This window comes from Lagopus leucura, unplaced genomic scaffold (assembly GCF_019238085.1).
Source record: "Lagopus leucura isolate 7727_CA_CO unplaced genomic scaffold, USGS_WTPT01 Super-Scaffold_739, whole genome shotgun sequence".
NCBI lineage: Eukaryota > Metazoa > Chordata > Aves > Galliformes > Phasianidae > Lagopus > Lagopus leucura.
The window spans coordinates 15,053,537-15,070,077 of NW_024962255.1; the positions used below are offsets into that span (position 1 = coordinate 15,053,537).

Consider the following 16,541-nt stretch of genomic DNA (forward strand, 5'->3'; position numbering starts at 1 on the left):
GGCCAAAGTCTTAGGATAATGTGAGGTTGTATAGAAAGAGGCAATAAATAATTTGAAAAGTGTTTTTCCTTTCTTAGTTTTGGGGAATGAGTATGTCACATGTTCTTTTTTTTTCCCTATTAACTTTTAAAGCCCTCGTTACTGTCTCCCCCTCTCACTTACCACTCTTTCCACCTACCCCATCATCCTTTTCTTTGCCCTCTCTTCATCTCCTAAAGGGATAGCTAAGCCAAAGTACACTGCTTGTGAAGGAAAACTGAAGTATTAGTGGTCTGTATGAATTTTCAGCCTCAAAGCTCTTTCTCTAGTTGACTTAATCAAACTTTTGGCAGATGTTTTCCAACTCAGCATTTGACTTGTGCATTCTTTGTGCTTGAGACTGGGTAATGATGCCTTGTTTTGCAGTGTGAGTGCATTCCTCAACAATGGTGGAATAAAGAGCAACTGCAATAAGGTCACTTTGCTGTTTGAGCTCAGCTCCAGTCACCCTCACTTGTTGACCAAGGAGTTTGAGTGAGGCTCTTGTAGTGCTTATTTTGAGATTGTTGCTGGTATCTGACAGTAAGAGTGCTATACACCTGGTGTAGGGGTTATGCAACAGTATAAACTGTGGGCTTACATCTCCTAAAAATGACTGGATTTATGTGCCAGGAAACATGTTGTAGTGGGCACAGGTTCTTCCTTGAAGCAAAGTTTGTTCATTCCCAACTGCACTGACATACATTATAGTGGGACATTTCTTTGCAACAAGCCAGTGACTACCTCACTGTTGTGCTGTGTGAATGCAGGAAGCAGAAACTCTATTCTTAACCACAGCTACAAGGAACAGAAGAGGAAAAAGATGAAAAAACTACTGGGTGCCATCCAGAGAACTTGCTGCTTGGGGAATTGCAAAGACTTTTCCTTGTGGGCATTCCCCTCACTTTTCCATATTTTGGCCCTATAAGTTTCTGTAATTCAGGACTCAGCAAGGGCACAATGCACCATACCTCACCTTTTCTCTACCTTTTCTAGAGGGACCATGTGTTTTCTTACATAAGTAGTTTTTCTGGGAGATTCAGCATCATTGCATATTTAGGACTGTTTCTGGGCACTTTGGTACTTCTCAGTCACAACTCCCATTTGTCCCTTGTTTGAGGCAGCACATTGGCAGTTGTGCTTCTGTCACTTTTGTAGTCTTTCTCTTGGGGACTGCTGTCATTTCCCATTCTTCTTCACCAGATATTTTTGTCAGCGCTCCTTCCAAGATTCCCCCCTATCCCTTTAGGCTGCTGCCTTTTCCCCTTCTATTTTCCTTCCTTATAGCTCTAACAGTCCATGCACATTTGGGGTTTGATACTTCCCTTGAAACATCTGTTGCCTCTGAGGTAAGGATGATGTCCAAGCAGTCTGGGCAGAACTCCTCCTTCCTCACTCTTCTTGTCTGAGATGGTGGGGAGGGGTGGGTGTGAAGACACGGTTGGAGTTGAAGCAATGCTGTTTTTATCTTGCTGTCCTTGCCCAGCAGGAGAACTAAAAACATGTTTTTCTGTCACAGCCACAGAGCAACAACAAAACCAGTATAGTAAGCACTGCAAAAGAAACACCCCCAGTGCAGACGTCCATGGTATCTTCCCCAACGGCTTTTTTTTCCTGTTTGTTTTAATTTTGACTCTGTCCTGTTCCCTTCACTCCTTCCCCCCACCCCGAGTGCTGCTTGTGCTGCTTTTTCAGCTTGTGTTTTGGCTTTGTTCTGTCTGTGTCCCTGTGCTGCTGTGGGTACTGGTCACAGCCTCACAGGCTTTGGGGTGGGGGTGCTGAGCAGAGCTGTGGTGGGATGTGAGGATTGCAGCTTGCCTGGACTTCCCCTTGTGCCATCCCTGTATAGTTCTGTGTCCCGTTCAGCTGGTCCTGCTGGCTTTGGGGAGGCTGGTTTGGAAGAAGAGTGGCCCAGCTCTATCCACTCTCCAACATCTAGAGAGTTGAGGATGGACTTCAGGACACCACAGAAGAAAAGGGCAAAGGGTATTCAGGCGAGGCCTTAGACAGTCTGTTTGGCCTACTCGGTTGTGTGCTTGATCCTCTGCAGCTAACTGGCTTGCTGGGCTAGCATTTTCTGTTTGACAGGCAGTGTACAGCAGGCTTCATAGGGTGCCCTTTGCCTAGTGCAGTTAATGATGCAGCACAGTGTGCTCTCATCAGCACATTGGGAGATCAGCAGTGAAATGAGTGATAGAGTTGTGTGGGTTAGTGTACATCACTGCACCAACACAGTCCTGGTGCCCTTGCTGAGCCACCCTGCCAGAGAGATGGCAGCTGAAGGAAATGGTGCAGGATCCTGAAGCCTTGTCCTGGTAGTGAAGGGATGAGCAGGAGCTAGTTAGCACCGATTGGCCTGTAGCTGCTCTTTGCTGTGTGTCACTGGAGAGTTGGATTTGGCAATTTTTTGGAGGGTGGAATGGTGGGATTTGATGTTCTTATTGTTTGTTATAGGGCAAAGGGTTCTTGGGACACTTCATAATTTTCTTCTCTCCCTTCACTGGCTCTGTTCGTTATGGTTTTGATACTGAAGGAACCTTTCTAAATTATTAATTATGATTATTGAAATTGGATCCCACCGTAGAGACTTGTAGACAAACGAGCCTTTTTTTTCAGTCTAGTTCCCTTAGCAACTTCTGATGAAAGGCATCTATGTGGTCTGGCTTACCCTTGTTTGATAAGGAAATTATGAATGTCCCTTTTTAAGGACAGGACACCCGGCATACTTTCCCAAAACCTAGGAGACAAAGGCCCCAGCCCAGTATTACCCTTCATTCACCTTCTGAATCATTATCCAGTGAAGACACTGCTGAGTCATCATTACCTGATGAACAGCCACAGAGGGCTGGCTGTTGTGCTGCTGTCTGGCATTTGTGCCAGTCTTCTTCTCCGGAGGCAAATTGGGGATTGGGGTAATTGCAGGGAGTGCTGGGGGCTTTGTCTCCTTGTGACTGTAGCTTTTCGGATAGTGTCTCTCTTCTGAAAACTTTCTGTGCAGGAAGTGTGTGCGCGTGCACGCAAGCACATGTTGCTGTTTGGAATTTGTGGTTTGATTTTTATGTCAGTCACCTTTTCTCCACTTGCTGGGGAGTGAAAGCAGATGAGGGAATGCATGGGAGCTGGAGTTTAATGATTCTTCCATCCTTTCCTAGGAGCCTCAAACAACTGTTGTCCATAATGCTACAGATGGCATAAAGGTAAGGGATGGGAGTGTTGCCAGAGAAACTTTTCTCCGACATTCTCACCTTTGTGTGTCTGCCTTTCTGGTGTTTGGTTTGTAGCATGGTCCTGCTGGCAGTAGACTGGGAGGGTTGTGTCGTGTGGATGTAGATCTCTAGAAGAGCCTGAGTAGGGACAACAGTTCAAATATCATCATCTCTTTTCTACAGTGGTGTGTAACCACCACTTTTAGGTGGACTGGGTGAGAAGATAAGATACAGGTGCTCATGCATATATTTCTTCAGGAAAGAAATATATATATATCTAATATATGTATATATATATCTGTTCCTTTGAGAAAAGCTAAGGAAGGACTCCTAAGCTCTTGTGGCTATTCTTCTTCCAAAGAGAAGCAACTCCCATTTGATCTCACTTGACAGAGTTTGGTTACTTCTGTTTGTATAAAAATTCTGCGTGGATGGCTTGAACTTGCTTCTACGTGCAGAAGTTTAGCAGTGATGCTATCAAGTTTTGCTTAATATTTGGCCTGCTTTCATCCAAATCTTCGCTGTGTCATCCTGGCTCTGCCACTCTTGCCTATGTGTTTACGCTTTCCCTACCTTCCTTTACAAAAAAAAAAATTAAAAATCAAATTATTTCCTAACTCCTGACTGCTGATGCCTGGTAATGCTCTGTTCTGCCATGCAGGGTTCTACAGAGAGCTGTAACACCACAACTGAAGATGAGGATCTGAAAGGTAGGTGTTTTGCCTGTAACTTCCAATACAGTTAAGTGCAGGCAGGGGTTCCTGGAGATTTGATCATTGCACTGAACTGTCTTCCCATGTTTCTGTATGTGACTCAGTTCATAAATTCGCAGTGACATTGCCATTCCTGTCACAGTGGGCAATATGCTGGGGAAGCAGTTAACTTGGCCTCTGCGAGATACAAACCCTTTTTGTCCTGAACTAATTTGTTTTTGTCTCAGATTTAGAGATTTGCTTGAAAATTTCATGATCTGTTCATTTCCAGTCCATTTCTAGGCATGGAAAATCTCTGCTAGTCTCTCAAGGTTTGGAATCTGTGCTTTTTATGATTCCCTGCAGGTTACAGGGAGTTGAAACCTCTCACTTGAGAAAGAAGCAGTCTCCCTTCTTGCCTCTTTCTGGGAGCCTTTTTAGTGATGCGCACACACCTTTCTTTCCCCCGGCCCTCCTCTTTGGGTCTCTCTATTTTTGCTTCAGAGACAAAGATGGTAGCCTGTTGTCTGAACTGAAGTGATTTCTCATATCCCTGATGGAGATGCTGGTAGAGGAAGAGATTAAGAAGAGATTTCATGCCTTTCAGTGATCACATCATAAATATTTTGTGCTTATAAAACTCGCTAGATGAAGGAGCTCTGTGTCCCTTATCTGCTAGTGTTGTCTTTATCCTGACCTCCATAAAGAAGGAAGACGGGAAAGAAGTTTTCCAGAATGAGCAGGTTTAGAATGGGTGAATGCAGTTGGCAGATATGGTATTAGTTTGTTTTTAGGCAGAGGCATCCCTGTTCTCTCTGTAGTCAGTCAGACTACAGTATCCAGGGAAAAATGAAAGCTGGCCCTGTGGCGTAGCAGCAATGTCACCTCAGTCAGCTGGGCTAGTTCCTGCTGCTTTTCCTGCAGCTTGTCACAAGCTGCTATCTTCTCTTCTGAGGAGTCATAGGGAGCAGAAATGTATGCTGGTGCCTGAATGAGCTATACAATACCAGTTGTTTCAAATGAGACCTGACTTCATAATAGCATAGTAGCATAATAACATAGCAGCCTCTCACCTTTTTGCCAGAGTAGTCTGTGGTTTAAGAACCCAGCTTTGAGGGAAGAGAACTGGATGGCTTCTGTAGCGTGGTGATGAATCTGGTTTACCTAATCTCTGCTGCATATCTGCCCAGAATAGAAAATTGTCTAGAACCTCCTGTCCTTTGGAAGCTTGCGTTCAGGAGAGTTTCCATACTGGATTCATCTGAGCCAATGGGTGTCCTGCAAGACAGGAATATGAATGCTGTGAAGAGAGTGAGGCTAGGAGGGGGAGCAAGGGCAGCTGGCCAGGACTAAATCTACGAAGAATTATATAGGACTGCATTGCTGCAAATCAAAACAGATTTGGCAGAGGTTAGAATATATTATGATCTTAATAGAAAGGAATATTTGAAAGGTAGTTGGGTGGGAACGAACTCGCACAGTAATGCTTTGTGCTATGGCCAGCTCTATCTGGTAATTTTAGTGCTTCACTTTATAGTAGTATTCCTTTTCCACTCCTGCCCCTCCCCGTTTTAAGTAAAGCAAGCACTCAAGCAAGATTAAATGCACCAAAAGCTTTGAGGTGTTGGAGCTCAGCATTCTGCATAGCCATGACTCTGGAAACAGGGAAGATCTCATGCAGTTCTGCTTCTGACCTTTTATTTTCAATAGACACAGGTTATGCAGGTCTATTCTGTGTTGTAGGAGACATTGTGCTACATCAGTGACAGTTGCCTCGGGGCTGTGTTATTTCCACTGTGGTGGGGCTGAAGGGAGCAGCCCCTCGTGTCTATATAAATTGCACAGCAGTTCCATGTTGTAAAGCTGTCTTCTTGGCTTTGCCCTGAAGGATACTCCTGCATGTTTTGTGCCAGCATTGTGGTTTCTTTAATGTTCTCCTATTTCCTTTCTCTTTTTTTATTTACTGAACTTGCGTGTTTTGTTTGTGTTTGTGTTTTAATTCCCTGCCATGCTAGCTCCCCCTCTCTCCACCGGGGACGGCAGCTCAGTGCTTGAAGGACGGAGGCACAGTGAGAGCAAAACACAGACTGAGTCCATGCAGTCCCAGCTTTCTCTCTGTTTCTCAGCCAGTAAGTCCAGGGGTGCAGTGCTCCACAGCATCTTTTTCCCACCCCTCCCTCCTACCTTTCCTGTTTCTCCTTCCCCAAGAACTTTCCTTTCCTCGACTTCCTTCCAGAATGTTGATATGTTTTTTTTCATTTTCAGTACTCTAGAACAAAAAGAAATCATCTCCCTTCCTGCAAAATACCCTCTTTCACACTCTGAAAACTTCCAAACCCTTCCCTCCCTTTTTGAAAAGACAGAACCTCATCTTGGCCAATTCCATTCCCTTGCTTCCATCTAGGTGAGATGTGGACTTCTCGGGAGATACGCTGCCTCTCGGGGTCTCCTCGGGGGAATCCCTGCACATCTGGCTTTCCTGTTCTGTAGGTGGGCCAGCAGAGCAGTTCTGCTGCAGGGCACATGAGGCTGAGTTCAGTCTCACTTGGCACGAGCTTGGGAGCTCCCTGGCCAAGGGTGATGCTCAGGAAGAACAGTGTGAGTGAATAGCAGTTGTTGATTCCTGCATCAGTTGTGTTCTGGAAGAGATGTGGCTGCTGCAAGGCCCTCCAGCATTTCTAAACCCACCATCAGGTGCTCAGAATGAAAATCTGTTGATAGTGTTGGCTCCGAGGGACATCTCTCTCTGCAGTGCTTTACATTGCACTGTGGTGCTCAGTTGCTGGTACCATGGTTGGTCAGTCAGCTGTGGTGCCTCTTGCATGGTCCCTCCCGAACCGGCTGCCTCTGTGACAGGAGCCTGTGGTTGAAAAGCTCTGCACAGAGGGTGTGCACAAGCTGGTAGGTTGGAGAAGGATGCACATGGTGTTCCCAGCCTCCCTCCTACAAACACACCTTACTTGTTGCCTGTTGAACTCTGTGGTGGGAGGTTTTTTGCTGTGAGTTGGGAACATTGGGACTGTTTGGTTCTGCTCAGGTCAATCTGGGGAGGGAGGACCAGGTGTGTTCTTCTGTCTCCTCCTGCCATCCTTCCATGTTTTCCTGCACACAGCACCCATGTCTCGTGTGGTGCAGCAGTTAGAGCCTCCCTCTGTGAGTTATTTTTGAAGTAGCTGTAAGAATGTCACACTGCTGGTTTGTGAGGCACAGTGGGAAGGAAAGGTGTTTTGCTGAGCCAGAATGGAAGGGAAATGATCTCTTCTCGATTCCTTTTTGCTGTGAAGTGCCCTTGCTGTTTCCTTATTACCTCACTCCTCCTGTCCACTGGCTCTGTTCGGTGCCCTGGGGAGCACCATCTCCCCGCTCACCCCTCTTCCCGAGTGAGATTTGCAGTGATGGGGTGCTCTGCTGCCTTTCCCTTTGCTCACATCTCCTACTCACCCTCGTGCTGCTCTGTCTCACCTGGTGTTCCTGCTCTCCTCAGCCCTCCACCCGCAGCACCACGGTGCCCGCTGAGCTCCCGGGGCTCTGCTGCTCGAGGTGTCTCGGAGCAGCGCCCGCGGCTGAGCTAGCAGAGCTGGCTGGGCTGCAGGAGTCTGCGTGCCCTCGGGCTGGGGCTGTGTGTGCGTTTGTACTTCTTTGTTGGTTTTGCTTTCTGGTTTACGTTTGTTTGTTTATTATTGTAATGCTTACGTTTGTTTTGCAGCTACACAGTCTTGTGAAGAGAAGCTTCTTGCCTGGGACAGCCCAGGGCAGACATTGGAGTTAGAGCGTGCTCGGTCGGAGCCCTTGCTAACTCCAGTAGTTCCCTTTGTACTTAACAGTGCACCGTGTAAGTTAGCAGCCGGGTAGCAGTAGTGGAGTAGTACAACTAACGCTAGTCACCTTCGTTGTGAAGTATTCCTCCTCTCCCCCACCTCCGGGCCCCCTCGGGACAGGCGGCTGCTAGGAGCCGGCGAGACGCACGGCCGCTCGCAGCGGGCGGGGAAGGGGCCGGGCCGGGCCGGGCCGGGCCGGGAGACGGCAAGGCTCGCTCCGCACACGGCCGCCCGTAGGCGGCGCTCCGGCCCGCCGCGCCCGGGACTGTAGGAAGCGGCGGCGGCCGCAGGGGGGCGCCGCGGGGCCGGGCGGGTCGGCGCTCTCCCGCCGCCCCGAGGGGAGCCCGGCTGCGCGCTGCGCCTTCTGATGGGGCCTCGGCTCCCTGAGAGCTGCTGCGGGAGCTCCAGCCGGCTGCTGTGGCCGGTCATCCCGTGAGGCTACCCAGCAGAGCAAAAGGCTGCCCCCTGTCGCGCTTTCCTGCTGGTGTGTGCTTGATTGCTTCTGTGCCCTGCTGCTGTGTGAATTAGGAGGCCCCAGGACTCATAGCAAGCAGCAGGTGTGAATGCCTTCCTGCCCGAAAGCCTGGGGCACCATTCCTTAGAAAGCGTGGCTCACCCTCCGTGTGTCAACTCCAGCTCGGGACATGTAGTGAAAGCAAGCTGATGAGCACGGTCTGATGGCATGGTGTGGCTGAAGAGTAGGGAAATGCAGCTGTGTGGCAGCGTTTGGGAAGCAGGTGCCAATCTTCCTGGGATGAGGAGCACACAGGGGCTGTGGTCTGCAGGTTTTGTCTCATGTGGAACCTTTCCTATAGGCCCTGCCTTCAGGTACTGCACGCATCTGGGTGTGCTCTGCGTGGGAAGGGCTGCAATGCACAGGCCTGCTTCATGGGGAAATGGTTCCAGATGAGAGGCTTTGTAAAAATGTTTTTCCCAATAGACATAGCCCACCGTATTCTTTTAACCCATTCTTTCTGTGTCATTTTTTGTGTGCAAATATATACAGTCCAAGCGGCAAAACTAGCTCTTCAGCATCATGAACCAGCTGTCCCCTATCCAGGGTGTTTCTGTGTCTAACTCAAAAGTATGGTCCTCTTAGTGGATTTCCAGAGTGGATGCAGACACTTTTCGTAGCCAATGTGATTACCATCTTGATGATCTTCCACTGCACTTCTCTCTCAGAGCTGGAGCGATAGGCACACGTGGATAAAGTTTCAGGGTGGAGGGAATTCAGTCTAGCATCTAGTAACTAGAGTGAAATTCAGCTTCCCTGACTGGGGCATCCAAAGATGGCAGGTTGGACTCCAACACCATGCTCCTGCTGGTAGGCATCTGAGATACCTCAGGTGAGACTTCCAAAGGTGCTTGCTTCTTTAAGGGCCTGCAGGAGAGAAGCCAAGTGACTAGTTCCATGTCAGACGCCTGCAATTTAGATTCCTAAAGGCATTCTACTTTTGATGGTAGGAATTGTACATTATTTGATAACAGCAAACATAATGATAGAGCATTTTTTTAGATGTTTGTACACTGTGCAGTATATACTACCTCATGGGAAACTGTGGGAAGTCTGAAGAGCTGTTGGACGTGCATACAGTTATAGAACTCAAGTTCTGTTATTTGGCAGGGCCAAACCAAACTTTATAGCATTAAGGACTTGTGGTATGGGAGGGGAGATGGAAAAAATTCAAAGGGAATGGGGCCTCCTCTCAGCTATAGGAGACCAAGAGAAGAGAGTGCACAGGTGCTGAATCAGCAGAAGGCAGCTAGCCACCTGTCTTCACTTGCTCAGTATGCTGAGTTGGGTTAATGGCAGTGCCATCCTTGCACTGAAAAGAGCTCTGCTATAGGGATCTGCCTGAGGAGCAGAATGCATATCAGTATACACCTAGGATCTGTTTGTCCAATCCATCCATCCTGCTGCAGTTGTCTTTCTAGCTTGTGGGAATCATCCCTACATGTCCCAATTGCTTGTTTGCAGCATTCACAGTAGCTGAGGTATTGGTGATGGTGATGGGCAGGTTGCTGGAAGACTTTTCCAATTGGTCTGGTCTGCCTGGTGGCCATTTGTGTATGGCTGCAATGGTGATGGGTTTCCACATCTTAAGCTGCCAGACAGATGGTTCACATTGGCAGGTTTACTAGTCAGAATCCTGGAAGCACACAGAGCTGTCATTCAGGAGACACCTCTGGTTCAAATTCTTCTAGAAAGGCTTGTCTTGTGCACATTACATCTTTATTTCCTTTCTCCCTGCACTATGGGATCACCATTCCCCTATCATACCACTGCCCCTCTACTCTCATATGGATGGCTGTTGTTACTGCATATCTCCAGAGTGCAGGGAGCAGCCTATGACCTATGAGATCTAGACTAATGGTGCTCTGCAAATAGCTTGTAGGAAGCACCCACTAACCTCATATTCCCATTTAAGTCTTGTGTAGTTAAATTGCTCTTTCTTCCTTGTTCACAGTGCGTAAACAAGAAATTATTAAGATAACAGAGCAGCTGATAGAAGCCATCAACAATGGAGACTTTGATGCTTATACGTAAGTACTTAGTGGTTTGTGCTTTTCTGACAGGTGGTGTGCAAGTTATGTTTCGACTTCTGGATATGAGTAAGGAGTCACACAGGGACAGTAAAAAGTGTTGCATATTGTAGCCTTTCTCATTCGTAGTTAAGATGTAGTAGAGTTGTCTGAGAATAAAATACAAGTTTGTATACCAGAAAAGTAGATGCTTGCTTTGTGTGAAGTGCTGACTAGCACCAACCCTGTATTGCTGCAGTACCCCATCATCCAGGCACTTACTCCTCAGAGTAGTGAAATTGTCAGGTGCATGCGGGGTGCAGCTCACATACCATACTAATACTTCACTATGTAAATGGGCACAAATGGAGGCTCTAAAGCTGTGCTGTTTTTCTTTGCAGAAAAATCTGTGATCCTGGTTTGACCTCATTTGAACCTGAAGCACTGGGGAACCTGGTTGAAGGAATGGATTTCCATAAGTTTTACTTTGAGAATTGTGAGTGGGTAGATTTGGTAACATTATCAGCCTTCTCTCTAATTTTCCCTTATTTCACTTTTTGGGGGAAAATTGCTCATGTTTATTCTGACCATCAGAACCAGAAAGCACTTGGTTGTGCATGGACTGTGATGCATTTATAAGAGATAGCATGCTTTCCCTCAAAGTCTTTTCCACCAACAATTTCTATGCTCCCAAATCTCTTCACTGTAGGCATATGATTTGCCTGGTTCAAGTTATTTAAAAGCATGGAGAACAGGAGCTTGTGGCACCAGATTTGCTACTGATCTGAAATGGAAAAGAATGATCATATTTAAAAAAAAAAAAAAAAAAAAAAAAAATCTGTATGTTTGAGATAGATATACTGAATAGTCAAACATGAAAATAATCATACACAAATTACTGATGTGTTAACTTGGAGTTCCCTAGGCAGTTTCTAATCTCTAATATCTAATGAACCCCTGAAATGGATACAAGGATCGCTTTGCCAGCCTGGGACAGTAGGAGTGGATTTGCCTCCCTTTCTGGGTGTCTCCACAAGATGAGAACTGAAATGTAATTTGTTTTATTTTGAGAAGTGAATCAAGGCGTTCAGTGTTTGAAATTCCAAGTGCTCCAAGTGTGCAGAGACTTTGTCTCTTTCAGAAGCCTGTACTAGAGTAAGTTTTACATTTTTCTGAGACCTGTTTGTATTTACTGCAGACCTAGCTTATAGATTTCCTGATCATTTACTCTCTTGCAACAATGTTCTGGTAATTAAAACAGCATTTCCTGTAACTGAAGAAGCTGCAGTTTTGATATTGAGAGTAACAAGTACCCTTTACAGAAGTGAGGGCAAGGAGAATGGGGGATTCTAGGCAATAGCAAGGGCTCAGTTCCAAAGGAAAAGGATTGGTGCTAGGAAAAAGAATTGGAAAGGCTTGGATTTTTACCTGGAAAATGATGAGCAATTTTTGTTGTATCCCCAAACCAAGCTGGAGGTGAGTAGACTACAGAAGATGGTGGATGGGAGGGGAGCTGTTCCTCTCTCGGCGGTAAAATTCAGCTGATGGTTTTGCATGTTCTGCCAGTACTGTCGAAGAACAGCAAGCCGATACACACCACCATCCTGAACCCCCACGTCCATGTCATTGGTGAAGATGCTGCGTGCATCGCATATATCCGCCTGACTCAGTACATTGACGGCCAAGGCCGGCCCCGCACCACGCAGTCCGAAGAGACGCGCGTCTGGCACCGCCGAGATGGCAAGTGGCTGAATGTCCACTACCACTGCTCTGGAGCCCCTGCAGCACCTCTCCAGTGAGGATCACACACAGGTACGGGCTATCAGGGAGAGAGTGTCGTGCACACACCAAGGGTGCTCTATGTGGGAATTCACTGCCATGCGCCTTGACTATTCAGTGCTATTTAGCTGACTGAAAGAGAATTGTTTTCAGTTGTCTGTAGGCTAATAACTTACACTGCTCTGTGAAAGCCCTGTCCTCTGTATTCAGGGGGGTTATCTGCCACTCTTAACAAACTGGAGCTGTGTGCCAGACGTTGTCCCTGAGCATAGCGTTGTACCTATAGTGCTTCCTCAGCTCTGTGCTCAGACCACAGTTAACAGTCCTGCTCTGCAGACCAGAGAGGAAGAGCATCATGTGGTGTGCACGGTTCTTCTGTTTCCTAGCTATCAGAGATCTGCTTTCTATACTACAGAAAGGACTCTTGTTTGGTTGCTGTGGCATAGTGGTTTCTCTTATTCAGATGTACGTAATCTTTCTGCCTCTTTTCACTGTATGCTGAAGTTTACGTCACATTTGTTTTTAAACACCTAAGTTTCCTAATCTTAGCAACTTTTTTACTAATGATTTTCTATTTAAGAGCAAAGGGAAAACAAACAAAAAAAACCAACTCCCATACTTGATAAGGAAGCTTTTCTAAATGCGGTCATTTGAGAATGAGCCACTCTAGTATAGTTTTGGGTTCTAGTTTACTGCCTAGAGCAATTTTTATTCTTACGTGTTGTGATGGATTGAACCCTACTGATGGCAGTGGAAAGAGTGTGGACTATTACAAGCAAATTGCAGAGATCACAGATGGAATTTAGAAAGTAACAGCTAGTCTGGATGTGCTACAAGCAGGGAAGCTTTCAAGAGAGCTGAATTTTCAGGTAGTCAGACAATTAGAAGACTAAAGCCTTTGGAATGAGAAAAAAAATAACTTATTTACATCACTTTTCATCATAGAAATGTTGAGGAAGGCTCCTATCATAGATTTAATCTACTGCAAAGTATCAAAAAAGATGCAGAACAGATCAGGATATAAAGGACATTACATTGTAGACATTAAGAAAATCCAGGGATCTAAGTATTGAAGACTTCAAAATTGTAAATACTGTAGTTCTTCTATTCAAGGCAAAAGCCAATTGGAAATGAGGCAGAAACTTTTCCTCAGGACCAGACTTTTTATCAGTCCTTTGGGAAAATTTCTTCAACTTCTGTCACACATCACTATGAGATGGTAGATCCAGATCTGCTCTAGTCAAGCAATTCATTTTAGCAGGCAGCTATTTTATTAGCATACTGAGTCACCTGGAAAGGAAAATATGTTCCTCTTGTCTTCATAGCTCTCCAGATGAGCCCGTCTGTTTTAGGAAGAGTTTCTCCCTGCACCAAGTAATTAGCCTACAGAAAAACTTGTTTTATGAATTGTGCACAGCTAACATTTGACTTTCTTTCCTTTCATCTTCTGTCTTGTTCTCCCCTCTCCTTTCTGGGTGGATGCTACCTCTTCATGACTGCAGCAACTTGAGGAGATACTCAGCTGGAGGGCAATATCTTCTTAGCAAGCAGCTCTGGAGTGCCTGAGTGACAGCAATGGTCATGTCTGTTTTGACATTAATAAATAAATAAATAAAAATTACAAACAGGCAGCAGCCAAATGCACGAAACCCTGCATGCATCTGATGCTCCAGGCACTGCCTTTCTGTTGTTTTCCATGGATCCATCGTGTCTGTTTCTGCTGTACGAAGGTGTTTTTAAATCTTAAAAAAAAAAAAAAAAAAAAAAAAAAAAAAAAAAGACATGTTGTTTGTATAAAATAATTAAAAAACAGGAGTAATGCTAATTAAATGACAGATTATCCAACGTGCCCCCTCCCCCAGGGCTAAGAAAATGGCAGCAGCTGGAACATCTTTCTGAAATGAAGTGAGGGGGAAAGCAAAAGTGAAGGAGAGAGAGAGAGGGAGAGAAAAAAAGAAGGCGGCTTGAGCAGCGGATGGCTGAACTGTGTTCTACAAAGCCCAGTGGAAGTTAACATCGCGTTCAGGCTGAACTGTGACTTCAGTCAGTGAGCGGTGGCGTGGAGACCCCAGAGGAGCCAGAGTGAAGGCTGGGGCTCGTGAGCGAGGAGGCGCTTCTCTTCGCATTGCCCAGCAGACTGACTTCAGCCTGAGTTTCTTACATTTCTGCACAGCCAGAACGCCATGGAAAGCTGGTTGCTCGGCTGCTGGATCCCAAAATAGACTTTTTTTTTTTAAAGAAACAAAACGGGATGTTGATTTAAAACTAATGGTGGAAGTAGGGATTAAAGAAAATGGATTTAAGTGAATATAATTTAGATAGAAGCTTGCTCTTCAGAGATGTAAGTCCTAGGAACAGCTACTACCTGGCTAGACGTGGAGACTTGAAGCCAGCTTATTTAATTTAACAACAACAACAACCAAAACAAAAAAAAAAAAGGAAAAAAAATGCATTGCATTAAGAGCAGAAGTTTCAGAGGAAAGAGGGTATATGTCTGGGATTTTCTATTTTTTTTTTTTCCTTTCTAGTAGCATAGTTGGGATCCACAGTGCTGCAGAACACGTGTTCCTTAGGAAGCAGACAAGAAACTTAGTGTTACGTTCTTCATGAAGACTTGCACATACACTCCTATACGAGGCATAAATAGCGTGTGTTTTTTATACTGAAATATATGCACCCATAGAATTAAAGGGGTTACCTGGCCTCCTGTTTGATTTGTTTGATCTCCGATGAAAATAGCAGTGGGAGCCAGCAGCCCCAGCCAGGTGCTTCTCCCCACCACTATAACCCATCTGATGTTTGTAAGTGTCATGTTTCCTAGTGTTTATTTGGATAATTTTTCTATTTTTTACAGTGATGTTGTAACACAGAAACTATCAGATCAGAACCTCAAACCGTAGCTGTAGGACTCCAGGCCACCTCCTGGTGCTGCCTCTGGTTGTTAGAGGATACCTCATGAAGCAGAGGGGAAAGGGAATTAGCACATGTGATCTGATGTTTGTCCTTTGGGCCAAGTCATCTTCCTTTCTTTTCTTTGCTGGAAAGGGAGTCCGTTTCCTCTGTTCACTGCATAGGGAATGTGGAATTGTTTTGTTGATCTTACCAAGAACTGATCCTAGCCCCAAGAAGTAAATTACCTTTCTGGTGGACCCTTTCAGTAACAGAGTTTGTCTTGACCAAGGGGAAGGACAGGCTTATTCATTATTTACAGAATCTGAGACGGACTATTACTGAATTTCTGTCTACCCCTCATTATTTTTTGTGGATCCTTGAAGGAAATTAACGTGATTGCATTGACAGCTTATGAAATGTGAGGCAACCTCTGCACAGACTACGGGACAGAAGAAAGCTAATTTGGAATTTTAATCCTATTTAACAGAATGCAGGAAATAAAAGCTGTTGCACAAAGTGGGGCTGTCTCCCCCAGATTGCTGTCTGCTCCCTGTTTCAGAGAGGTGCTATGCCACACCAGGGTTGGATCAGATAACCTGTTAGGCAGGAAAAGACCATGCGCATCTCTCAGGTTTGTCTGAACAAATACTCTTCTCTTCCTCCCTCCACCACCCCAGGGAGGACTGTGGGGCTTGAACGCACAGGGAGCAAACATGAGGTGTTAATATGTCAAAACATTTTAAAGACAGCACTAAGCCAATGAGTGAAGTGGAAAAATGAAAAGCTGGGATATTTTATTCAGATTTTTTTTTTTTAAGTCACGAGAGCGCAAACAGGAGATTACAATTATGCCATTTAAAAGGCTAAATACAAAACATTATGCATGCCTTCTTTAGGTCTGATCTTCCTTGTCTCTTTACCTGATGATTATTATTAAGAAAAAGAAGACCCTGTGTATTAAGTATCTGCATCTTTCAGAGAAGATTTAAAAAGAAAAGAACTCTCGGGTTTCTTGGTTTTGCACAGTCTTGGAGACAAACTCTCTTTTGTTTTCTTTTTGTTTGTTTTGTTTCCTTTTAAGTTAATGAGAACCCTAGCTTGGTATGGCCATTATCAAACACAGCTGTACACCTTTAGCATTCTTAATGTTCTCTTATGGGGCTAATATAAGCATCTATATAATATATATTATAAATATCACATTTTAAACAGGAAATGGAAGGCATTTGATGCAGAATTTTTGCATGATATAGAAATAACTAAAGTTAGCTAGTGTTTGTTTGTTTGGTCTGAATGTTGGTAGAACCTTCATAGCTTTGTTACAATGAAACCTTGAACTGAAGATATTTAATAAAATAACATTTAAACAGTGCGCAGTTTTTGAGTGTCACATTTTTTGTTTTAACCGTGGGACTTCTGGCGTAAAAATCATTTTTAAAAAGAGCTATTTTACACGTCGGTAAATAATGTGTTTAGAAACTACCGTATTTAAAAAGAAAAAGGTAAGTGATGCTGTAACTGAAAGGAAAAGGCGATGGCATTATTTAAAGCTAAGGGCCAGGAGAGCCTATGCAAATGAACTTCAGAATATTTCCCTGATGGACCAGGGAATA

General features: G+C 45.1%; 1 protein-coding gene across 10 annotated transcripts in view; it reads left to right on the forward strand.

The window, feature by feature from the left end:
• The window catches only part of CAMK2G (calcium/calmodulin dependent protein kinase II gamma), a 110,530-nt gene extending 94,230 nt beyond the window's left edge, over positions 1-16,300 (forward strand). For 2 of the 10 annotated variants that reach the window (XM_042863199.1, XM_042863200.1), the window contains 8 exons: positions 3,171-3,215; positions 3,886-3,934; positions 5,932-6,045; positions 7,623-7,748; positions 10,203-10,278; positions 10,659-10,753; positions 11,824-12,069; positions 13,539-16,300. In XM_042863199.1, the coding sequence (XP_042719133.1) occupies positions 3,171-3,215; positions 3,886-3,934; positions 5,932-6,045; positions 7,623-7,748; positions 10,203-10,278; positions 10,659-10,753; positions 11,824-12,056 (738 nt within the window). In that variant the 3' untranslated portion in view covers positions 12,057-12,069; positions 13,539-16,300. Of the gene's footprint in view, positions 1-1,537; positions 1,607-3,170; positions 3,216-3,885; positions 3,935-5,931; positions 6,046-7,622; positions 7,749-10,202; positions 10,279-10,658; positions 10,754-11,823; positions 12,070-13,538 lie in introns of all 10 variants that reach the window. The other 8 variants (XM_042863202.1, XM_042863203.1, XM_042863205.1 and 5 more) reach the window with 6 other exon arrangements.
• The last annotated feature ends 241 nt before the right edge of the window (positions 16,301-16,541 follow it).